The 26,736-nt window shown below is 40.9% G+C and overlaps 1 protein-coding gene across 5 annotated transcripts in view; it reads right to left on the bottom strand.

Annotated features, from left to right (window-relative positions):
• Positions 1–26,736, bottom strand: part of RGS6 (regulator of G protein signaling 6) — a 232,202-nt gene that overhangs the window by 66,669 nt on the left and 138,797 nt on the right. For all 5 annotated transcript variants that reach the window (XM_031553564.1, XM_031553560.1, XM_031553561.1 and 2 more), the window contains one exon: positions 18,269–18,368. In XM_031553564.1, the coding sequence (XP_031409424.1) occupies positions 18,269–18,368 (100 nt within the window). The remainder of the gene's footprint in view (positions 1–18,268; positions 18,369–26,736) is intronic.

Here is a 26,736-nt window from a genome sequence, read left to right on the forward strand (position 1 = left end):
CTCACTGCCACGGGCGGGCACCGCACAGCGGTCGCTGCGCTCCGAAGAATTCTCGGATCTCCGCCCAGGGCTGGAGCCGCTGACCCGAACGTCACCCCACAGCGGCCTGCCTGGCGCCGCGGGCGGGAGGAGAGACTTCTGACAGATCAGATGGCACCTGCACTGAAAGCACTGCGCTTGCTTCTAGGATGGAATCGATTTTGAAGGTAATGAATGCCGACAGGGAGAGGGGCAGAAGGAGCAGGCACCGTCCTCTCCCTGCCCGGGTCAGAGAGGAGCAAAAGCGAACAAGGTCTCTGCTGAAGTCACTTGCAGGGTCACAGAGAAGCAAGAGGAAAGGTCCCAATGAGCCACCCGTCAGAACTACAACCTGACAGCAAAATACAACAGGTTGCAAGTGAAAATAAGCATGGAAAGGCAGAGTGAGGAAAGGCTTTACTTGTCTTGTGTTTACTTTTCACTGTCACCCCAAGAGCACACATTTGTGAGGAAAGCACTCCGCTGCGCGATGCTCCTGCTGCTGCAGGATGAGTCACCGCCATCGCACCAGCAGCCCAGGCAAGGCAGCAGCAGAGCGGGCAGTGCTGCCATCGCCGTGTTTATTCACTTCTGCTGCACCAGGAACAGCTACAGCATAGCGCTTGTCACCTCCCCACTGCTGCCAGGCCACCAGCCTGTCCCTGGAGTGAGGGTAGGTACATGCAGAAACATCTGTTAGTCTCAAGGGCCTTTTCCAAATGTACTTATTCACTTCTATTTCATTGGGGAATAAAGGAAAATCTGCATTTTTGAGATCCACAGAAGCAAAATCAGGTAAAATATGCAAGAGAAGGAATTGGGACTGAAGTTACGGAAATCTGTGGCTTTGTCCTGTTATTCCTACATAATCTCTCCTCAGGAGCACAGATCAGAGAGTACCTGGCTGGCTGCTCATTGTACAGTCTCCACTACAGGAGCAAGCATGGAGGTGATGCGTGGAAAGTGAGGGACCAGAAATCCTGCTGTACAAAAGCACGGTAACTCAGTAACAGTTAATCATGAGATCTGATTAAGCGCAGTAATACAGAATGCGTGCCTTAATGTTATAAATACTATATATATCTCAACATCAAATGTGCTTCTGAAGGCCACATAAAAATTATGTCTGATCAACTGTGATAGAGTGAAGGCCTCTCAAGCAGCCTTGTATTTTCTATGAAAAAGTACTTTTCCCTTGCTGCAGTCAGCATTTGGGGCTTTGTACCAAATGTACTGCAAGCGACACTGTCATAAGCTGCAGAAGCCAGTCCTGGTTGGTCAGCATTTATAGCTGCCATGTCTCACAAGTCTAGCAGATTGTGTGTAACATAATGATTTATTCTGAAATAAGCTTTTTATTCTGTTTGTGCTGGGATTAGCAGTAGCTTATGCTGCACATGCACAGGTGAGTGCAGATAACAGTGGAAAGCACAGAGCTGAAGTCCCTTACTTAGGAAACATATAACTCACGTCACACCCCTCCACCACTGATATTTCTTCCTCCCTTGCAGTCAGAAGAGTAAAAAAGTAGAGTAAAAGGAGCGAGAGGACATGCATGGAAAAGCCAGTCACAAGGAATAACAGCTTAGGTGTTGAAAAAGTAAGTATACAAAAACTGAGTTACTTTTGCCAAACCCAAATGGTCCCAATACTACTGTGAATATGTGAACATACCTTCCAGTGAAGCCTAGAAGAGTCCTGTGCACGTATCAGAACAGAGAGAGTGGCCTCAGTTTTAAGAACACGTGAACTTAATTTTCTCTGCCTTCAGGATCAGCAATGTATGCAAAACTACCTTGAGGGATTCTGTGCCAACGTGTGAGCCACTCATTATTCATCTGTCATTAGGGACAGTAATTCAACAAACCTGCTTGCTGAATGACAGTATTGCATCTTCTGAATCACGCATCACATGGTTTTCTTGTGTAACAATAACTTTTCCACAGCAAGCTTCAAATCTGGCGATACCTTCATTCCATTCTCAGCCACTACATTGAATGAGCTTCCACAAGAGTTTCTTTCCTCTCTGTTTTACACAGGAACTTCATTTAAGTGGTGCCCTAAGCAGAAAGGATAAGCTATCAGCCTCTCCCCCCCCCCCAGACTACTTGCAGACATGCTATTTCAGCCATGACTTCAAAGTTTTTTCAAAGCAAAGCCCTGAAAATGTAAGTAAAAAATATAAAAGATGTTGAAGTCCTTCTCTGCTACTCATTGTATCTGGACATTTTTCACCTAGTGCACTGGAGCTTGGCATCAGGCACATTTAAGCTTTAGTTCTGGAATGTAGCCATGCTTGACTTTGGAAAGACCATACATAATTGGTTGTGTGGGTCAGTTATGCTGAAAAAAAAGAAAATAAATGGTGGGAGAAGTGATCAAAACAGGAGTTGATCTTTGCTTCTGAGAGCCATAAGAGTTTTCTATCCATTCAAATTTGAAAACACAGAGAGGCATGTCACATAGGTAGATACGATAAACAGAAGTTAGGATAAACTGCAATACAGCACAACAAGCTATTGACCCAAACATCTCACACACCAGTAACACCTCCCTTCAACATACTTTTCCATTATGAAACATGGCAAAGCCACAACCAGCATCTCAAGCTTTCTTCTCTGTATCCCATAAAAACCTTTCTTCAAATTACACCTACAAAACCACAGAATGTGCACTCAGCAAATGACTGTGTTTCTACCAGAGATGCTTTTGATACTGTGATTTTAATTCTTTCTATCTTACTCGCTATGCAGAGGTAGAAATAGGTCAAAGCCTAAGAAGGAAAGGTCATACCTTCAGAATAGAGGAGTTACTTCTCTCCCCCCCACCTTTTTTTTTTGTGTGTGTCTTTAATGTAGCAAAACTTGGTATCAGAAGTCTATTACACAGAGTAAGTCTACTTTCTGAAGATACATGGAGTGGAAATGTAATGAACTTATTCCATTGGCTCTTGTACAGGTGGAAACCATGGTAGGTTCCCACCTCCATTTGCTAATTCTATATCTCACACTTCTGGGGCTTATAAAATGGGGTTAGGAAGTTGGCAGTCTCCAGATTGTTGGCATGATCCTGTAACCTACTCCATAGCACCAGAGTTGCCTAGTTAGCCCAGTGAATGCTTTGACCCATCACCACATCAGGCTGTCCAGGTATCACAGAAAAAAAATAATAATAATAATTACCTGTAAACAGAGACCAGTTTGACCACAAATGAATTTCTCCCTGAGAAGAACAAGAACTCCATATAAAATCACAACACATGCTAGCAAAAGCAGCCACACCATTAATGGGACTTAATTACTTCATTAATAATAAAATGATGTGAAAAATTTGATTTACAGTGACAATAAATAGATGCATTTTTAATCATCTTATTTTCATCCTTTCTGCAAAAAGGATAATCAGTGGCCATCAGGAATGAATATAAATTTATTATATCCATTTACATAGACATCCAAGCCCAACATGCTTATAATGTGTAATCCAAACTCAGCTGGCTTACTTTTCTTTTTTCCCCGTTGAGTCTCTTCAATTTTATCATCAGTTTATTAAATGCACATTTTTGCCTTAAATCTATTTTGGAGTAATTGTATGCATTATGCTGGTTCAGATTGCTCTCTTTTATGAAATTAAATCATCGGGTAACTGTATGCGGGCTGTAATTGGCATTCTAAAGTAATAATTCTGGAAGCAAAACAACACACCTCCTTGCTTACTTCTCCTTTTCTTCTCCAAAGCTGTTTGCATCCCTTTGTCTCCACAAATACACAAAGACAGGAGCATGTCCCTCTGATTACTGCTGGGCCATGGCAGCCTAGTAACCACTCATGCCTTTGAGAATTTCCCCCAGATAGATTTGTGGTGTAAGTAACACAAATGCAACAAAATGGTGCCCTACATGCAATTTTTATGTATTTTTAAAATATGACGCTTGACACATTTTTCAGTAATGTCAAAGTTACTTAATTACTTAGACATATAGGCTCCTAGGAGTTTATATCCTACTGACTTTCAAAAACACAAGTAGTACCATAGTAGTTAAAGCCATTTTGTGACATCAGATTTACTTTTTCAAAGATGCCTCAGGTGTCACCTAGCCTAGCCACATAGATACTGGAGGAGCTCACCCTTGGTAACAAGCTTTTTCTTCAGTTGGTGTACAGTCCAGGCTAAGTTACATAATTCATCAGGTTATCTCTTTTCCCCTTACATTTTAGGGGTCAGCATTTTGTTAAACAGATAAACACCCCGGGAAAAGCTGGCTCACTTTTCTCCAATTATACTTTCACAGGTTATTGAACATTAAAAAAAAAAACAAACTCAAACACTTTAGTACATATACAGTAAAATAAACAGCAATACAACTCACATCAGCCTTGTAGCAATGCAAAGCTTTGCTCTAAAATAAACAATATATCAAAATTCTTATTTAAGAGTAAATGGATAATCTCTTGCAAGAGTATACTCACTAATGCAAAATTAAATGAACAGAGCACTCAGTAAGTCACACATTTGACTAATAGCTGTAAGCCACACATTCTAGATCCTAGTGGACATTTTTTCTGTACACTGCAGGCATATCTATAACTCCAAGTCTAAAAAAACAGCTCACAAGTGTTGCATCAAATTGCACCATTCAGCACAGTCCCAATCAAGCATAGAAGTGTAAAACATTTTGTGACTTAAGCACATCCCAGAGACGAGGAAAGAAAATTGGGATGATGAAGAGTGGCAAACAGGGTAATATAGCAGAATGGGTCAAGCGTGTCTAGGTAAGATTGGGATGAAGTAGGGAAAAGCCTGATTAGCGGAAAAGATGAAGTCTTCATGTATATCACACTAGGGGTGAGATATTCTTACAGTTGGACATAATCAGCACAGGTTCCTCCTGTGAGGAGATGCTGGTTCTCCATAGTACTAGCAGTACTCCAGATAGGACAACAGGTTCTCAGCCAGCCTCTCTACCTTCAGTGAAGCAGCTGAGATGGTTACTTAACCATCACTTACTATAATAGTTAGGTTAGAAGCAAAGGACTACTTAAATACCTGCATGTTTACCTGGATGTTCTTTTAGTTGAGTTAAGAGACTTACCTCAGAACATCTTTTGTATGCATACTTCTCATTAGGTGAGACAATTCCCCTCAGAATCTGCAGGTTACAAGGAAAAAGGCAGAAGCAGGAGGGATTGAACACATCTGAGAAGGATGTAACCTTATCTTCTGTCCCTCCTAGCACCTACAGAGAGCTTGCAAAGGTATCTTTACCACAATGATTCCAAGGGTAGCCACATGAATGGTTGTGTACAGCAGCCTGCTTTCATCTGAAGCAACCCTTTTAAAAAATTAGTACTTTTAGAAAACTAGTCTCCCAATACCAGCAGAGGTCCTGCAGTCCCTGTGTCTTGTAACTGTCCTACAGAAACTCATCTCAGAACAGAGCGCTTATTCCCTAAACACAGTGCAGCTTCTGGAGAGGCTCCAAAGCAACTTCAGCAAGCTCTCCCAAAATACAGTAACGCATATCATCATCACTACTGCAGTCCTACCTAGCAGTTACAGTTACTTGTAGGCAGTAGGTTGTATATTATTCTGTGCCTCCGTAACATGCCATGATATTCCTGCCTTCAACTCCAAAAGTTTAATAATAAAACAGGTAAGTTTTTTTGACAAGATAAAACGTATCTGCAATTCGTGTTAATATGCAACTCTGTATAAGTTTTTCATTAGAGCTAGGACAACGGAATTGACTCAAGAGGTAAGACTTGCTATACATTATGAAAAATTACAATGAATGATACACTGTGCTTGTGCTCCCTCCTTCGGCAGAGAGGCAGAACTAAGCTTGGAGCCTCGGTCATGCTGATCAGCCACTATCAACCAGCGAAGCGACACAGCTGAAGAGCAGATGCTACTACTTTACTTTAATTTGATAGAACCAGCAAGGTGGCTCAACAGTCCAACGCAGACATGATGCAAAATGACTGCAGGTTTTATCTTTCACTGCAGGAAACATATTAATGTCTCTCTGTCAGCATCCCCTGCTAAGAAGTGACCCCCTCATCCTCCTCCTCCCACTCCTCCCCCCTCTACAGTGCAAACTTCCAGGTCCATATTAATGATCACTGCTACTCTAAGGCAGCCTGAAGTGAAAATATGTAATAACCAGTGACCATAACAATCAAGATGCGATGGCTTTTCAATCTCTCCTCATACACCCCACACTCCTGTTCTTACATACTCTCTTGCCACATGCATCTGCTCCGATCTCTGAGAAATGTGGACTATTATCATACGCCTACATTCTTCCATATCCTAGGACTGAATTTTGTACAAGTGTCCTCTAAAAAGCCCAGAGGTCACATTCTGCAGCAGGTTCTGATTAACAGGTACTACTTCCCACAGCCTCTTCTTTACAGAGATGGCATCAACAACCTTTCTAAGCACAAGATTAATCCTAATCACAGATCTACTTTGGTGAACTGGTTAAAGGCAATGCACAAACTGGAGAGGACAGCTCCAAGCCACTCTGCACATTTGCTGCCTTTTATCTATTCTATAAGAAGATCTATTCTTCCTTATTCCATCTAGCCCCTGTAGATGTGGTAACAGAGACAGTGACTACCTACATTTGGATGGCTGTAAGAAGTACACTCTTGCATCCACACTGAGTAAAGAGGCAGACTTGTACCTAGGTCTCCAGGTTCACCTACAGTACAGCCTACTTCTTCAACACCAAGCCACTTCACCTCTTGTGTGAATAGGTATAATAAAACCTCAGAAGCGTGCTGGTAACCTGCAAAGTTTAGCAACATCCAGAGACAGAAGGTCCTAGTATAAGACCACAGATAACCGGAATGCTATCTTTAGAGAATCTCTTTTGGCAAGCATGGGCCATAACAGAGCAAGTCCTATTCTGTGACAATAGTTACAGACATACAAACCTTCAACCTGACAGAGCACATTGAAAATTTCTTTCTTAGCCTAGTGCTTTGCAATCTGACAGGGCTTTTCCAGAGCTCATGCTATTTGCTATTATAGTGTTGGTAATGTTCTGACTCATGTAACATAATTCTCCATTTCAGAAAATGCTCCATGGCCAGAGACCATTTTGAAGAAAACTCAAGCAATTCACCCTTGTATCTATCCAAACTGGTAACAAATCCTTTGCAGAAGAGAAGTAATGAGGGGGAATTTAATCTTGACATTTCTGGGTTAAACAGTTGAAATGCAAAAACTAGAGGAATCGATGGCACAGGAGACAGCTGTTTTCAGAGCTGTGGTAAATTGACAGAGTCTAGACGTTATGAATGAGAGCTTGTCACAGCAGAGGTGGGAATCCAAATTTTAATGATTCAATTATGGAATGCCGTGGCTGGTGGAAAACACAGAGCTATTTCTGTCTCCTTGTCCCTGCAACTGCCCTCGTACCACTGTGGGCGTAATTACATAAGACAAGCAATCCTGTAATGGAAGGTGGAATTATTTAAGGAAAACAGCTGGCAAATTTAGAACCAAGTAGGAGCAGAGAAACGTCAGTGCTGAACTGAGAATGTATCAAACATGACCCAGATACCTAATTAGAAGTTATACTCAAATCTAACTTGTACAGGGCTCAAGAAACAGGCTGACTGAAGACGTATGGAGTGCAAGAGGTGCATTCTTGTGCTTTACTGCCCTGCTTATACCAGGTACCATCCTGATCACTCCACTTTTCCCCAGCTTAAACTTCGTAATGCTAACAGATTTGTCAGGAAAGTGGCAGGAGAGAAGGATCATGCTAAATGCCTCACCTGTGAGTTCTCAGGGAGAGATTGAGCAATTAGAGGGCAGCTGGAGGAGATGGGGCCTGCAGCTCCATGCCTGTTCCCCAGCCCTCCTTGAGCACCTGGTCAGTGAGGCTAAGTGGCCAGAGGCAAGCTGAACCCTTGCTGTCAGCCACAGGAGTACTTCTGTCTTAAGCACTCCTACCTGACAGGACAGCTTTCCAGAGAGCACCTCAAGGAAGAAAAAGGTAATGTGGAAGAATCCGCAAAGCTCAAATGTGACTCCCTCTTGAGTTTATTATGTTCACATGGAACGAGCTTCTGTAGCTGAGTCCCAACCCACCAAAGGGATTAACAGTATAAGGAAATGTAACATATTAATTAAGAGTAGCTCCATGATGGCTATCTATAATCAGGTAAAATATTATGTTCTATTAAGAACAGCTGTTCTTAAAATTCAGCACTTTGCAAAAAGAAAACTTGGGCTTTGCTGCTTTTATTTTTTCTGTTATGTTGTTCTCCACAGAGGAAGGGAAACTTGTTATTTTGTGCTTTTAAATAGAAGTGCTCCAATGCAGAGGGATACATTCAGGAGCGCACCCGCTCAGCTGATCTTGTACAAAATTATGTGAACCCACCAAGATCCTCAGTGAAAGAACGAGATGGGAAGCTCATATATGTTAATGTCCAAGAAGGACAGTGATGTAGTGATGTGCTCCTGAAGGACCTCCACAAGCTGTCAGCCTGCATGCTGCCGAAGGATGGAGGGGTGAAGGTCTCCACACCTTCTCTGCTGCTCACCACCAGGCCTGCTTCTCCCAGGAACAAGTCCTACACTTACTGGTCAAGGACACACAACAAAAACTTGCGAGTGCCTTTACATCTGCATTATGTATTTCTGGGCACAACTGCCGTGTCTAAACTGATCACTGTCAGCTCCCAGTAGGCACAACAGAGTGCCTGGACACACCACCAAGCTGTTGTAGCAAAGCAAGGTTTTAGAACCAGTAAACTGACAAGTTCACTTTGAAATTATTATTCTTATCGTTTTCATTTTCATGTTGTATTGTTTTTTCATCTCATAGGCATATCACTTTCAAGTACATCTTAGAGCACACCAAGAAAGCAAGCTACTGGTTTGTATCTAGTCCCTAATGCCCTTTGGATGTCTAAAATAAACACTTCTTACTTAAAAGAAAAATATCCATAATATAATATCCATATAGCAAAGATGCAAATGATGAATAAATGATGTTCCAAAGCAAAACTAGGAATAACATTTAAAATAATTAGTTTTGACTGCATTTTTTCTACTTCATTAATATGCTATTGTTCAATTGTCTCCAGCAACCAGTCTCGAATAGACTAGCAATTGAAATTACATTAGAATACAAGAAACTTTTTTTCCTCTATGATCTCTATTGCAGTTCCCTCACCTGTCACAGTGTCTCAGGTAGGAGAGCATTACATAAATCACTAGACATATAGCAAATACCTTATTTACGAAATAGCGGTTCTCAGTCAATATAATCTATTCGGGAAAGAGTCATGATATTTACTGAATGCTTAGGAAAAAGGTAAATCATTAAAAAAAAAAAGATAAATGATTCAAGTGGTTTCACAAATAATTTTGGTATTACCCAGCAAAAAAAAAAAACAATATTCTTAGTTAAATAAATTAGTAAATAAATGGTGAACGGGGAAACAATTCTATCTACAATAAAAATAGGACCACAAGCCACATTTCTATGCAATACAACACACACACAAAACAAACAACCAGGAAAAAGTGACGATAGAGCAAAATCTCCCATTGGTACAGACAGACATTACTTTTTTAGGAGTCCATGTTACACTATGTTTTAAGTGTCATAATTAGCATTTCAAGCGAACAAACTTCTCAAAGTTTCTTGACTGTTTTATACTCATTTCTGGGCAAGATTTAACATAGTACCTTTCTGGTCATATAACTGAAGTATCTTCATGGAAATAATTCTTATTGTACAAGTAACATTGTAATGGAGTAGAATCCTAAGATTCTCCTCTTGCAAAGCAAGCAGCCATCAAACAGGAATTAACTGAACGAGAACCTAATTGCTTAGTTCTATTTCTCTGCAGGACCAAAATATAATTTTCTTCTCTGCGTGTGGTAGTGAATCATACATCAAAAATATCCAAGCTCATCAATTCACACCACATTCAAAACAAATCCATTGGAAGCCAGCATGCAATCTGAGAGATTTATTCACACAGGGAAAAAAACGTTAAAGTAACTGCATAAAGGTGTATGAGGGAAAAAATAAGGTTGGTTATTTATAATGACAGACATATGTGAAAAAACTGAAAGTTTTAACTTTTTTTTTTTAATTTACCATTTCTGCTGGAAATTTTAAAAGCCAGATCACGGGATCATTAAGGTTTGAAAAGATCATGTGGTTCAACCGTCCATCTACCATTAATATTGGCCACTAAACTATATCCTTAAGTATCATATCTACAAGATTCTTGAATACCGCAAGGGATAGTGACTCAGTTCCTCCCTGGGCAGCCTGTTTCAGTGCCCAACCGCTCTTTCTGAGCAGAAATTCTTCTGAATATCCAACCTGAACCTCCCCTGCACAACCTGAGGCTGCTACCTCTCATCCTATTGCTATTATCTAGAAGAAAAGGCCAAACCCCACCTCACCACAGCTTCCTTTCAGGTATTTGTAGATAGCAGTAAGATCTCCCCTGAGCCTCCTCTTATCCAAACTGAACAATCCCAGTTCCCTCAACAGCTCTCAATAAGGCTTGTGCTTCAGATCCTTCACAGCTTCTATGTCCTTTAGACATGCACCAGGGCCTCAGTGTCTTTCTTGTAGCGAGGGATCCCAAACTGAACACAGATCTGCGGCATTCCCAAGTACTTTGCAATCCAAATAAGAAAAAGATCAAAGAACTCTGTATTCTAGAATAGCCAGAAAAAAAACAAGTTACTCATCAACTATTCACGGTCTCCACGCAAACCTGGTAACAGTTTCTCCACACTAGCACTCCTGAACTCTTTAACTGTGATGTCCAGACACAAGAGGTTTAGGACTTTATGCAGCTCCTCAGGCTCAGAAGCCCATAGGAGGGTTAGAGGCAATGCAGAAACAAGGAGGAAGGTGTGAAAAAAAGATAACAAAAGTGCATTTCATCACACAATTCCCAAGTTGCTATGAGTTGAAGACAGGAGAGGTGAAGCACTGCAGATGGAGTGCAGTCTGTCCAACACTTGCATACAAAAATCAAAGCCACATGGTACTTGTAATTAATCTCTGATCTTTTACTGTGTCATTCACATCTGAAAACAAACTTTTGTAACAACACTATGCTTTTGAAGATAGTGAAATTAATGTAAAAATGCATTAATCATTCCTATGAATTTCTACAGGCATTGAGATATTGTTGACTTTTCTTTTTAATGCTTTATTCATTAGCCACGATATTCCATCAGTTAAATACCATGTTTCTGAATAAAATGCAGTCAGGAAACAAGAACATTCTTAATATGCAATACTTTTGTTATTGTACCTGAATTACCAATACATCTAAATACTGGATTTCAGCAGGTAACTTAGCATCACATCTGTCTCAATCTACTCTAGGTTTTAGCCTCTATTGAAAGGCCTCACTGAAGACAATTCCCACCAAAACGTTAACGATTTTTAATAGATCTGCTTTGTTTCAGGCTCATAGCTTCTACACGTCGTCTTCAAGCCCACTGATTTTTATGTTCATATTCTTCAGCAAGAGAAATTTTACTCTCATGCTGTTCTAACTTCTGCCCAAGTGGCTGGAACATTTTCTTGTTTTTATTTTCACTTTTGACATCATCTCTAGCATCTAGGAAGAGCAGACAAGCCACCACAGAAGGATGAATCTGGACCATATGGTGATTTTTTCATTGTATTTTTATTTGCTACAAGAATATCCACTGCATGATTTAGTCTTCTGTTCTGTCATACTTTAACTTGATGAAAGCAAGTTTTCCATTCCAGCAAGGACAAATTGGACCAGGAAGCTCCACATGATGCACAGAAGAGCTTTCTGTGGAGACAAACAACCCTGACAAGAAGGGAGAACTGACTGAGGCACACGAGTGGCATCAGGAGCCCGCTCTGAAAATAGTTCAGTTGTTCTTCTCAAAGCTCAGAGCAGTTGTGAAGTCACACATATTGCAGTATTTGAGCTGGGCTTGTGCTGCACAGGCAGGCAGGACCACTACCACAGGACTCAAAATGTTCTGTACCAGCTACATTTGAGCTGGGAAAGCACTACACAAAGAGTGGTTAGTGATAATGGGGTGAGGCTGCATGAACTGAAGTGAAGCTTGGCTGCAGCAGAGGGCAGTAATACACAAATGCTGGCATTCACCATTCTGCACAGCACTTACAAATAACACAGAAGCTTATCCTTAGTTATTTCTAGCATCCAGCTCATGCACTCTTAGGTTTATTTTTTATGTAAAATCATATGCTTTTTGCATGTGAGCATACACATGCACACTGTGTGGTCTCATGCAGATGCTGACATCCTTAATGCTCACTTTTAAAAATATTAATTCTGGTTGCTTTCTCTCATTTATTTGACAATCATATCTTATTCAATTAGTCTGTTCTCCCCCTTATCTCCTCAACGTAAAAGCCTTTAAAATTTTGCTTCTCAAGGCAGTGACTTACATCTTAACAATAGGCAAAGAATTGACACTTTAGAGAACAGATTTCAATCTTTTCCTCCCCAATTCCTCTCCTCCTTTGAAAGGCAGAGAGCTGGATGCTCTTGAAGAGGAAAATGGAAGGAGCTGCAGATGAAAACAGCGTAACTCTTCATCTCCTTAACTGGGTTAATTTGTTCTCCTGGCAGGGGAATACAGAGCTTAAGAGAAAGCTACGGACAAAATTGCAGCACACATGCTTCTCGTGTAGTAGCTGATATGTCTAGAGCCATGCAGTTCACAGCAGCTTTGAAATACCAGATTAAAAGATATAACAATGTTCTTATTGAGGTTAGGATGGATAACATTTCCTTTGGTGCAATTTGAAGAATAGATGTGTAAGAGAAGGAAATGTAAGTTGTGACAAAGAAGCTCAGCCTTCACCTGAACTAGTTTAAATGCAACCTGCTCAGAGCAATTACTTTCTAGTGGGAAACAAATGAAGTTACATACTCAACCAGTGTTTCCATCCTACCCCACCAGGCAGCCTCATAGTTACATAGTACCATATCATTCCTGTGCACGTGAACATAAATATGTATCAGTTTTTATTCAAGTGTTTGTTCTTTGTATTATTAACAAGCCGGTAAACAATCCTAAATTACTTGAAATATTTAAGTTTTAGTAAAGGTTTTTTTCTTGTTTTGTGTTTTCTTTAATTAAGTGAGCTCATTCCTGTCCAAGTGCAAAAGATTCTACTTGGTTTAGATTTGGGACCATTTACATCTACTAACTCTGTTTGAAACAGAGCCAGTACTGCATTTTAAGTCCTCTGTTTCTCAGAGAGCAAAATTGCACAAAGAAAGTCAAAATTAAAAGACTGATTGACTCAGACTCAAATCTCTGAATCACACAGTCATTTTGATGTTTCAGATACTCAAGTGCTGTCAGATACTATGACTATCCCAAATCCAGGGATGTGTATTTTAGATCAAGAATGCCACTGTCAAAATGCTCAGCCCAGCCTGCAATCAGGGCCAGTCCTACAATTAAAATCCTATGGTCAGGTGATGTAAGTTTCTCAACATACAGCCCTGGGGAAAACTGCAGTCAACTTTGGAGCCATTTGGTCACAAGTGAATGCAGTTTCTGTGAAAAACCAAGGCAGGCTCTAACTCTAAAATAAAAGCATTAAGAAAATAAACACTGCAGCAAAGCCTCGCAGCCAGCTCACTGGGCCTTGCAAGCTGATGGGTGCTGCTGCTTGTTGGCACTGCCAGTCCTGGTCCTTTTCCCCTCACCACCAACCTCTCACTTTGTACAGTTCCTCTGAACCAGGAGCTTTCAAATCCTGAAAAGAAGGAACCTGCTCATTACCTTTGCACCTCTGGCTGCAAAATGCATTTGAGCACCCTCGAAGTGAAAATGCTACAAATATCACCAGACGGGCTCCTGAGGAGCTCACCTCACAACATGTGTATGACATCTACTATACCGTAACTGCCCTGAACTGTACCATTGGGGAACACTATCAGTAATAAGTCCTCTCTCTTTTCCAACACAATGGGATTTACTTGCTCCAGCCAAATGCATTTTCTTTAAGCAGTTGACATTCTGAAATGTTCTGGGACAACTCTATGTGCATTTGCCAAGATGCATGCTGGCTTCTTCAGACAGAGACACATGGCAGTTTAAACTTGGTATATATCATGAGTCTCGAGAAACGACAGGCCATCTGGCTGTATTCAGTAATATTGGCACTTGCTGCTCAGAGAGGTCTAGAACTTGGTATAAAAGACATGGCAGGTCAAGAATGAAATGCTCTGGCAGAATTGTGTGCATGAAACTTGCGTGGCAATTACCCCAAGCCAGTACAGCCAGACATCATCCATCAACGTGTTCCAAGCCACACAAGTAGCTATGAGAATACAGCAAGGACACAAGCAAGCACTGGTGGTAAGGGTTAGAACAGTGCACAAGCGAGGTGACAACAAGGGGACTTGCTGCTGGAAGGAGTTCTCTCTCCTGTGAGGACAGGACTGCTTGAAGTGGATAGGTAATGGGTCAGGATGAATTATCAAAACTTCTTGGGATGAGGGTTGAATGGTAGAAAACTAGTAGACAGAACATCTCTTTTGGGTTCTAATAGCAAAGATGTCGGTACACAGGATCAGATGGGGAAACGTGGAATGAGATTGGGGGATGAAGGGAAGATCGGGAAGTATAAAGGAGACTTTTTACACTGGAAAGGTCAGCTATTGCAGGTTAGCATTGGCTTTCCTAACTTTTATCATCAGCATTGTAAAGGGCCAAGTCTGAATCAGTGAGAGAAGAAAGTACAGGTGTTATGTGCACTGACCTAAGAGAAAGCTAGTTTTAAGATGTGAAAGCATGGATATCAAAAAGAGTAGAAGGCCAGCTTTGTAGTTGGATATCTTAATGAGATATTCTTATATCAGTTTAGAACAATAGAGAATTGCTAATCCATTTGCAGAAACAAAACATTACTGAGGAAATGGCTTCCTCATTAAAAGAGAAGTGTAAACATCTATTTATTGCAACAACTGTCATGATGGACAATGGCTGATGTATGGATCACAGCCCTTCTCAATACTTGTCTTTAGTCAATTTTTGCTTCCATTTGTCCACAGTGCCAGCATTGTACTCTAAATTTACTAGAGAATCTGTGAACACATGCACAGATGCTACACTGTCTGGTTACATCTTTCTTTCATTCTCATTCTGCAGTTTGCCCATAAAAGTGAAGACTAAGCTACGATAGCACTGTGATGCTTCCTCCTTTGACTGACCTACTTTGAGTCAAAAGCCAAGGAAGAAGATACACAAATCTATTTCTAATGCAGATTAAAACTTGCCTTTGGCACAGCATCCACATGCAGACTCATCACAGATTCAAAAAAGGTTCTCTTCCTTTTCCCAGACTCCTGTTGTCTAGAGAGAATCATTAATGATAATTCCCCAATGTTTTCTCCTTCTGTTACAGGATTCTTCATTCATAACTTAAGCATCCAGACATGAAAGTGAAATAGAGATGAGTGGTTCTTTCCCTGGGATTCAAACTTTAAATCAAACACCCGCTTTTCTGTACTATAAACAGAGCTGCATGTTTAGAGCACCAAGGCAGTGCTGTAAAATCTTAAAGAAAAAAAAAAATTTCTTCTGTGAGAAGACTTTATAATAGAAGTGTCAAGCAAAAATAAAGCACTGTTAATAACAGCAACTGCAAACCTGCCAAGTAAATCGTATCTTAACATCACTGTTCTACTTTTCAGGAAGAAGAATAGTGTGCAAAAATGCCAGAGTCTAGAAATTAAGTTCTTCCTAAGAGGACAGCTGTAAAGATATGCCTAAAGCTTTTTGAAATTATCTTGTGTTCATGAAATTGAAGAAATTAGAAAAGCACTAACTTTGAGTAACCTAAGATCATAAGAATAATTCAGGTTGCAAGGATTCACAAGAGATCACTAATCCAGCCTCCACTTAAGGCAAAGCTAAATGCCAAGTTAGGTCAGTCTGCTCAGTTCAGCTGTGCTCAGGGATTCCTGAGTTCCTGAATAGTTCCAAAACACCCTGGTTCCACAGCCTCTCTGCTGGCTACTCCTCAGCTGTTCTAACCACAAAGAGCTTTCTCCCTATATCCAGTTGGAATTTCTATTCATGCAAATTGTGTACACTGTCTTCCGTGCTTCCACTACATGTCTCTGACATCATCTTCTCAATAAGCTCGCATTCCTTTTAGTTCTGCCTTCTTCAGACTGAACAAAAACCAACTTCTGCTCAGATACGCATTCTTGCCTCCTTTCACACATCAAGTGCTCCAGCTTTTTGATCATCTATTATGAACACCAAAAACATACACAAGTAGGTGGACGCAACTAAAGGGAGAAATATGAAATGGTGAGAAGACTGGGCTCTTAGCTGATCCGTTACTTAACTATACTTTTCAAATTTGGAGGCCTCGTGTAGTGCGCAGTGCATCATAATGCAACTGTCTTCAAATCTGAAGGGAGCGTTACTGAGCTTGTTCCACTTCAAATTTGAGAGTTTGTTGTGAGCTTTAGAGGGAGACTTTGTTCTTATTTTGTTTTCATCTTTCTACTATTTCCCATGCTGTTGAGAACAGCCGTTTCAGGATGATGCAGCTGCTGTTTCAGAGGAACAGAGTGCAAGTGGGTACCTTCCATCATGCCAGGGAGCTGCCAACATCAGTGCTACTTAAAAATAAAGATAACCAGTTTAAAGATGGCAACTTGATGACTAGATTAACTGCTTAATCAATGCTATGAATACTAACAGGAATACCAGAAATCTATTTCAGTTGAGTAAATCTCAGGACATCCAGCTTGTGTATTGTAGACTAGCACCTTATCACACTTTTCACATCTCATTATAGATGTATGTTTGTTTCACACAATAATCCTGTAACTGCCAGTGACTTTGAATTCAATATTCTGGAATCAATTTCAGACAAATCTTGTTGCTCAATAAGAAGGGATTAACTGGACCAAACCTTGTTTAAATAAAAACTTCAGTTTCCACATTCCCTGCCTATCCACAAGAGCTCTGCAGATTTGTATCCCATTCCTGTAGCTTAAGTCAGACACTATTTTCCTGATACAAGAATATTAAGCCACACTCCTAAACGAATCATCACAACCTCAAATTCTGCTCAATCCAACATTTTTTACAGTCAGGATATTTCTGAAGTGCTTTAGCTCAGCTATGTTCCACTGCAGGGAACCATCTTTGCATTGACTTGACACCAGTTGTATCACCAGTATTCCTGTTGACTAGAAATATTATCCTATTATTTTACAGCAGTATAAAGTCTCCAAGAGCAAGAAGCATGAACTGCCAGTTTTTGTCCCCAGTTATCAGTGCACTGCTCATATGCAGTAATGCACTTTTGAATTTTAGTGATTATTTCAATTTTACTGGAGTGAAGATGTCACTGTAGCAGCCACAGAGATTGAAGTTCTTCACTTTTTCAGAAAACGGAGTTGAAACTTCCCTGAACTGACCAATCACCATGTGTATCCAATTTGATTCAGAAAGCAACTCTGCAGGACTAAGAAAGTTACATTTACATTACAACATAAAGGAGATCATAAGTTAAGGTGCAGTTGGGATCAGATATTGGACAACAGCCTAGTGTTGGAGAGAGGAAATGGCACTTCTATGTCACTGTAATGAGTACTACTACCATGTTATTAAAAGCACGTACCAGAATCACAAGTACAATCCCTCCATGCAGTTTACATCACATCACTCTGAATAAATGCATAAAATAAGAATAAAGTTCATTGTTGCACCAGCAACTATTCTGTCTGGAAATATGGGTAGGAACATTTTTGTAGTGATAGTCAGTTCCTGCACTATTCACACCTTTGCACATATTTAATAAAAAGGTATAGGCGCATAAAACATCTCATTTTTCTACACATAATAGAATTCTGACAGAAGTATTTGGGTATAAGCAAAGCTTCAACATTCTTTCCTGAATTCTTCCCTAAAATCTTCCTACTCCCATCATATTGAAAGACTGTGTGACAGGCACTGAAGCATGTAACATACTTTTAAATATAACTCACTATAAAGAAATATAAATACTTTCTTACTTAAACAGTTAATCAACTTTGGTTCAGTATTTCACCCCTAACAGCAAAGTGCAAACATTAAGCAGAGATGGGCAGTTTTTTTTCTTACATTCCTTCTTTTTGCATCTTTGTTGGCCTACAGCCAGCTAGCACCAGCTCACCCTCTCTTCTGTTCTAACCAGGTTCCTTACCAGTGACGACACTGGGGATTTTAGACAGAAAGCTCTTGACAGTTCGGATGGGGACTCCACCAGTTTTGTCATCCTGCATTCTTGTAATGATGTCTTCAATCTGTCAAAAGGAAGAAAAGACTCAGTGGCTTATGCAAAACAGTGAATGTTATGCCTGTATAATTTGACTGCTTTGAAGCCCTACTGATAGGATGGGGATCGAATGTCACACATTACTATACAAACACAGACCTAGAGAAAGGGCCAACAACTCTCAAATTTAAACGCTGAGATAAAAACCAGCTTGAAAGATGATAGCATGAATGCTCTGATAATCCTATTGCAGTCATTCTTTTTTGCTGATCAGTGGTGATAGAGACAGAATGTTGAGTCCATATGTGAATTTAATTAAATAATATATATAGGAACATACACAATCATTTCACAGGAACATACACAATCCATCATACACAGGAAGGTATACAGCCATCTCTATAAGTCACGGCAATTAAGGGATCTACGAGGGCTTCTCTGGAAGTAAAGCCTGTTATTTTATTATGTTGGCCAAGGATATTAGAGTAGATGATGGTGGTACAGCAGTAGAAGTTGAACCTTCCCACCAATATCCATTATATTTTGTTGCTGTGTTGAAAAATAGCATTCTGTAGCTGAGAATTTTCTCTATCAAATAGTATTACTGTGCTCTTTGCGACTGTTGGAAACAAATAGAAGGCACTACTTTCAGAGCAATTTATGTAATTACTGGAGAAAGGAGCTTAAAACAACCTTCCATTTTTTTTTTTCCTAGTGCACCTACTTGAAGGCAAGAGCATGGAGATCAAAAAGCTGAAAGCAAGAACAACACATATAGGGTATTTCTAAGAATTCCTGTATTTCAAACAGATCTGAGAAACACAGGAAAAACAAAGCAGAAACTCTCCTGTTAGCTCAAGTGGTTCAGAGTAGAGTACACTGCCTGATAGTCACAGGAGCTTCAGCTATTCAGGGCAGAAGCTAGCAGTGGTCACACTGAGAGCAAAGCCCTTCCAAGGCATCACACTTCTGACAACTTTCCTGAAGATTTTCTCTTTAGAAATGATGTGAAATAAAATCTCAGCAAAGGGCCCCTATCCAGGAGGACAAGCTCTCTCCAACTCGGACAAGTGTCCCTCATTTAGATGTGAAAGTAAATTTGTTTTACAGACTCAACACTCACATTTCAAAACAAGTATAACTTCAAGTCTTCCCAAGATGGTAAGAAAACCTTCCTGCCAACATCAGATGCTGCACTTGATCATCCGACTATCACATAGCTGACCTGTTCACACCTTGTTTACATATTGTTTTTAACACATGCCAAAATGGATTCTCAGCAGGAATGAAGTCAGAAAGATGAAAATAACCTGAGAAAGTCAATAGATTGCTGGAGGGTCAGTTATCTGGTTGGCCCTACTCAAGCAGAGGCTGCACCAGGTGACCTCCAATCAACCCCTCCATGATGATCTAATTTACAGCATATTTGTGATAGAATAAATGTTTATTTTGCCCCAATCCAAGCACTACAGAAGTTAATATTACCCTTTCCCCTTTACCAGAGTACACCAAGCAAGGCTGTCAGACCTTTCTGTCCCAAACTATGAGCTATAAGTTTACTGCCTTGCTCCAGATGCACTTGTAACTGGAATCAGAATTCAGGTTTTCCATGCATATCAGGAATAAAATATTCCAAAATGAGTCCCATGTCTCAAGGAACACTTACAGACTTCAAAAACACAAGCATAGTTTTTGCTTAAATTGTTGTTTCCTATTTTTTATTCCAACAAAAAGTTTGGAATTGAACAGCTAAAAAAAATTGCTTTATCGAAGGAAAATAAACAACTTGTTTTGCTTACTGGAAACGAAGTAAACCACCTAACACGATTTAAGTCATTACAAGTTGTGATGATCACATCATGATAAAAAAAAGCTAAATTTCAAACAAAATAAATATTTAATAAAGGCAAAATACATTTTCTTTTTAAACCAGCTCCATTCAAAGTAATAAAGCTGGCTCTGATACCTTAAATGTGACTGTTAATTTGGATTTCAGTTGCAATCGCCCTGGAGATGATTCCTTCATAAAAAGCTCCAAAAACTGCTTCTTCTTTTTGTCCTCATGCCTGACTACCAGCAGTTTCTGCTCTAAGTGTTGGATGCTACTTTTCTCCTTCTCCTCCTCCTCAGATGCCATATCTATCTTTCTTCTCTGTCCTCTCATCTGATCCAGAAACAATTACACGCACCATCTTCCTGTAACACTCCAGCATTTGCAATACGCTACCTAAAGGTTACAGCTTCCTCTTGCAAGCAAATCTTTCCATTCCCAACACAGTTCCTGGTGGCCTCCAGCAGATTCCCGGGCTCCTCAAAGGAACACATGATGGTCAGCTTTATCCTTACTTGTGAACAAGTTTAAAAAGAATTATGGGCTGCTTGTGCTGGCTGGTTCCCTCCACAAAGCCCCATGTGTGCATCCAGGACCAAGTCCCTCTGATAAGCTCTCTGAAATCTGCTTCTTTCACCTGTCCAGGTAATTTCACCCTGCCCTAATGCAGGGAAAAGAAGGTGGGGAAAAAAAACACCAAACAAAAACACCAGCAGCTCTGAAGGAAGAAGGACCTCTGAGACAGCGCTGGGAACAAGCAGAGCAGCATGGCTAGTGAATTGCTTTGTGACCTCCAGCAAACAAATCCATCTGTCTCTGTCCAAGGCTCCCCTCCTGCCTCATGGAGATAATAGCACACCACAGAGGGGCAACGAAGTGCAATTCAGAGATACCAGTGAAGGACACAGAGCTCCTGAGACAGCTACAGAAGATCCACTCAGCATCTCTGAGGGCATCTCACATGCCCAGCACCTGGAGCTAGGCCTGTGCAAGGCAGCACATGAGTTTGTCAACTGGCAGTGCTGGTTGGCTACTTCCACACAGCTAATTTCCAGTGACTGCTAAAAGCAGGGGCTGGAATTGATGCTGCTTTTATCTCCACTTCTTCCTAAACTTCAGAGCTAATTTTCAGATAAAGGCAGAGTGCCTCAGAGGGTCTCCTCACACGTAAGCATGGGAAGCCAGAAAAGAACAACTATATTCTTCAGGTGTTACTAGAGGGCGAAACACAGCTAATAATATCATCTTAAGACTACTGACATGCTTTAGCATTTATAAACATCTAATTGAACAGCTTGAGAGGGTGGCAATGAGAGAACATACAGAGACATCCACTGCAACTATGTGTACTCTGCTGCCAATATCATCACAGCTCCACAAACAAGTGTCTGCTTGTCAAGCCTTCACAGCGAGGGGCAGGACTCTCCCCATCAGTAGGATCATCCAAAATGGTGGCTGAAGAGCAGGAGTAGGGCCTGGGGAGCACCATGCAGTGCTTGAACCCCTAGCTAATGTTAGAAGCCAAGACGGTCACGGGAAGCAGGAGCTTTTTAGCCCAGTGCCAACAGTTAAACTCAAAAAACATCAATGCATCAGTGGTTACGGAAACTCAATTTTTCATTAAAAACATTTTGACAGACAATTCCTGATGAGCTCAATTTCTACATGAGCTATAATCACATGAAAGAAAAGATTGTTTTTTTTGCATGTCAGAGAGCTGTGTAAAGATACTTAGAGTGAACTCATGTTTACTGACCATACAACTTTAATTATGGAAACAATGCTAGGGACTCATCTGCTGCAAAGGTCTTACATCATTCAGAATAGAGCACTTTCATCAGAAACCTCAGGTCAGCTTCAAATTAGATCAAATATTGACTTTGCTGTGCTCTGCAAGCAGAAGCGTTAATCTTCTTATGACCCAGTGAAGATGATGTGCATTTTAAAACACTTCAACGGAATCCAAATAGCTGTACAATTATTACTAAGGCATGATACAAGTCACATTTTAGGAGAAAAACTTATATAATTAGTGCTACACAATATATACTGAATACAGGTGGCTTTTGTGCAGCTTATGAACTTGCACACACATGTGTAAAAAAAACACAACAAAACACACACAAAAACACAGACACACACACAAAAGAACAGTGCTCTAGCCAGGAAAACCGATGTGCAGAACTGTTCTCTTCATGCCAATATCAGGAGGGGCTTGGGGTGAGCACATGCTTCCTTCTGGCAAGGTTTGCTGAAGCCACTGTCTGCAGTGATGGGCAGCCTCCTGCCTCCCAGCCAGGGGCAGATGCACAAGTTGCCTTGGAAACGCTAGAGATCTGCTTTCCCATTGCATCACTACACCTCATATAAGTGGTATGCAGCTCTCTTGATCACTCATGCAGTGTTGAATGAGTGCAGAGCATACATACCTATCACAGCCTGCATGGGGACTAATTTAGAAGGAGCAAATTCCATCCAAGACATGAAGGAGCAGAGCTGCGTGCCCACCCTGTTTCCTCTCTCTCTGGGCACAGCATGCAGCCCCTCGCTGGCAGAGTGAAGCCCCTGAACCCAGCCTAGGGGACACTTAGAGGCAAAGCTTCAACCCAGCTGTCCTCTGAAACAACATTACACAAGTTGCCTCAGTTGGCAGGCACCAAAAGTAAGGCCAATTTCAGTTCAACAGCTTTGATTCTCCGAGTAGTTCCCTTGTTGGCTACACTCCGAATTTCACTTTGAGTTCTGGCTGTGCACTAACCATTCTAATGCAGAATGAAATTATGCCAAAACCTGGTTTAGTACTGCAATGACCAAGAAAGCTCTAGGAATCTTAAACCCTCCAACAACACCAGATTGAGGCTCCAATCTGTAATGTGATTTAAGGCCAGTTTTTCAAGTCTGATGAAAGACAGCACATAAAAGGAGTTTTAATATTGCACTCAGTGACATAAAATAACAAATGGACAAGCTGATCATAGCACCCAATGGCTACAGGGAGGTGCTGGCTCCCAGACTCACTGCACCCAGGATATGGCTCACTTCCCACTGCACTCCAGCAAAAGAGGCTGCAGAAGCCAACTCAAGAGACCTGGACAAGGGTGACGTGAACACAAACAGGCCAAGCTTACACACTCTGCAGAGAGCACTCCTGTCCTGGGCAGCCCCAAACTGTGGGCAACACTGCACCAAGCAGTACGCTGCACTGTGCCCTCATGTTAACCCAGCTATCATTTCTGGGTTAACATGCCACCCAAGTGCGTACACCCATCTTCTAAAGCCTTGCCTGCAGCAACCCAAGACAAGCTCTCTCTCCTGTGATGCTAACTAGGTTGATAAAGGTATTGCTGCCAGATTCTCTGCAAGTACTGAAAGGGTTTTAAGTATAATGGAGTTCACAGATGCCTGAACAGGTTTTTGGTGTCTTTAAAAATCCAGGCTGTGATGAGAAAGGAATAAAACTCCATCACCTCAAATGCTCATTGAAGATTGAGTGGGTCATTCTCCAGTTCTCATTTTAATTTAAAAATTCTCTTTTTTTTTTGTTAAAACTTCAGGCTCCAGCCCTGAGGAAAGCTTAAAGGTCCATGCTCTCCTAGAAAGGTGGGGAAGTATTTATAGGGAAAACAAGGATACTCTGGATCATAGGACAGGACTTGCACATTGCAGGCTTTTGTTTCCATCTGAGCTTCAAAGCACTATCAGCTGCAAGCAAAATCAGATGGAACTGTCCAGTATGAGCTGGTACCTATCACAATGAACTAAGAAATACAGTGTATGAGAATTTTCTACTTTTTTGAGCTTCATATATACAAGCCTAACCTTTGCCACAGTAACAAGGTTACTTGGAGCCATTTAGAAAATATTTCAAACACTACTTCCAATTTGAAACATAGAAATTACTCTTGTTTTTTCTAGAAAGGAGCCCTGTCACAGGCATCCAGTTTCTACTGATCTCCTCCCTAATAAATGGAGAAGGGAAACAACCCTGCACATCCTTCCTTTCTTTATTCAGTAGCTGATGAGCTCCTGTGGCTGAGCTAAAGCAAATTATGCAGAAATACACATATACACACACCACGTGTTAACTCTTCATAGCAAGAAAGCAGCCAGGTCTAGGGAATTGGTTTTTTTTTCAGACAGAAAAGAAGCACTGTTCTGTACGCACCACTGTGGCACATAATGCAGTGTGACAGGTCATTTCATGCATCATTTAACTCTTTGCACTGCAAAGTGCCATACCACAATAAAGATGAGATTCTCCCCCACCCCTAAATGCTATGAAGTAGGGGCAAAGCAGAGCAGCTTGTAAATTACAGGAAAAAGAGGCAACCCTATTCATCACACTCAAGAGATACTATTTTTAGCTTGTCCCTTTCCACATGAAGTGTCACCTTATTTTTATGTATTTACTCAAAACAAATAAATAGAAGTATAGGAGCAGAGAGACACAGATTAAAAAAAAATATTGCCAGCCAGAATTTAAAGATAATCACTGGAAAAGAAAACATTTTTTGTTTGAATTTCAGAACAAACAGAAGAAGGCTTTTTAAAGAATTGCTTCCTGGATAGTAAAAAGAATGTAGATTTGAAGTGCTTTGCATTTTCTTCCACTAACTGTATCTTTTCTCTGTATAGCACACATATGTATTTCAATGTATTTTAAAGTAACCAATTAATTTGTGATCACAAAAATAAGCAGCACTGGATAATGAAGACCTTGGTTACCCATGCAGGGACAAAGCTGGAGTGTTCAGCACTGCGTGCCCGTCTGCAGCAGCACTCTGAAGGCACTCCCAACACTGCAGGGCAGCCTGCAGAAATTCAGGTGCTCAACTTCATTTCACTGCGCTCTACTGAGCACTGCTAAACTGAGTAGCTGCAACTGTGGATTATTAGGGAGAATCTAAGATAAAACTGAGCAGTACACTGTCTGACCAGAACTATCTTAATTCAGGAATTTATTCAAATATGGTAAATTATGCTAATAGGCAACATGCCAGATTCAGAGCCTCTTGAACTGAGCTACTCAATTGATTTGACCCTGGACTTTTGGTAGCAGCTACTGCTAAAATGACTAAAAAAAAAAAAAACAACAAAACAAAAAAAAAAACCAACAAACAAAAAAAACATAGTAAAACAAAACAACAAACCCACAACCAAAAACACATAAAAATCACCAAAACACCAAATAAAGAAATCGCACACACCCTTCAAACAGCCCCCCCAAAATAGCAACAAAAACAGCCCCAAGTTTTATAGATCATTAACTTGAAGACACAATATAAAAATACTCATATAATCTTCGTGACATGGCCATCATCATTGGATTCATAAAACAATTAATACAGCACAATTATAACTTGTTATCCTAAAAGTGAATAATTTGTTCCCTTCAACAAAAAAAAAGTTCCAAATTAAACAACAGTTGCAGGATCTGCCAGGACACAACCTCAGTTCATGGATGATGTTACTTAATTCCAAACTGATTTTATGATACTATCAGTGGTTTTGCTATTATTAGCTCTGTCCTTCGGTAGCAATATTGTCAACTAACTAAAAGGAACTCAAATTGTTTATAACAACACTTCGGAAAATTGATAACTTTCACTGTTCCTATTAAAAGAAATGTCCCTCTTTTTCGGTTAAAGGAAGTTTGAACCAAGCACTGATACACTGTCATGTATTTTACCTAAACAACTTCTCACAGAAGAAAAGCACATTATTGACTTGGAGAGGAAAAACTAGCAACATTGTCGCACACTTGAAACATCATTTGTAATACTGGCATTTAACGCATCTGATGCCCAATGGCCAGGCTCTGCTGCTCTTCTTAATCCCGTATTCCATAGCATGTCATAATCCATAGCTTCCACAGAATTGTAGGGGTTGGAAGGGACCTCTAGAGATCATCGAGACCAACCCCCCTGCCAAAGCAGGTTCCCTACACCAGGTCGCACAGGTAGGCGTCCAGGCGAGACTTGAATATCTCCAGAGAAGGAGACTCCACAACCTCCCTGGGCAGCCTGTTCCAGTGCTCCGTCACCTCACCGTAAAGAAGTTCTTGCACACATTTGTGCAGAACTTCCTATGCTGCAGTTTCTGGCTGTTTCCCCTTGTCCTGTCTCCACACACTGCTGCAAACAGTCTGGCCTCACCACTCAGCCCCCCACACCTTAGATATTTACAGACCTGGATCAGGTCCCCTCTGTCTTCTTTTCTCAAGGCTAAACAGACCCAGTTCACTTAGCCTTTCTTCATAGGGGAGATGCTCCAGGCCCTTCACCATCTTTGTGGCCCTCCGCTGTACTCTTTCCAAGAGATCCCTGTCTTTTTTGTAGTGGGGAGCCTAGAACTGGACACGGTACTCCAGATGAGGTCTTACCAGGGCAGAGTAGAGGGGGAGGATCACCTCCCTTGACCTGCTGGACATGCTCTTTTTAATGCACCCCAGAATGCCATTGGCCTTTTTGGCCATGAGGGCACACTGCTGGCTCATAGCCAACCTGTTGTCCACCAGGACCGCCCACGGTCCGTCTCTGCAGAGCTCCTCCTCCAGCAGCTCACT

This window comes from Meleagris gallopavo, chromosome 5 (assembly GCF_000146605.3).
Source record: "Meleagris gallopavo isolate NT-WF06-2002-E0010 breed Aviagen turkey brand Nicholas breeding stock chromosome 5, Turkey_5.1, whole genome shotgun sequence".
Taxonomy (NCBI): Eukaryota; Metazoa; Chordata; class Aves; order Galliformes; family Phasianidae; genus Meleagris; species Meleagris gallopavo.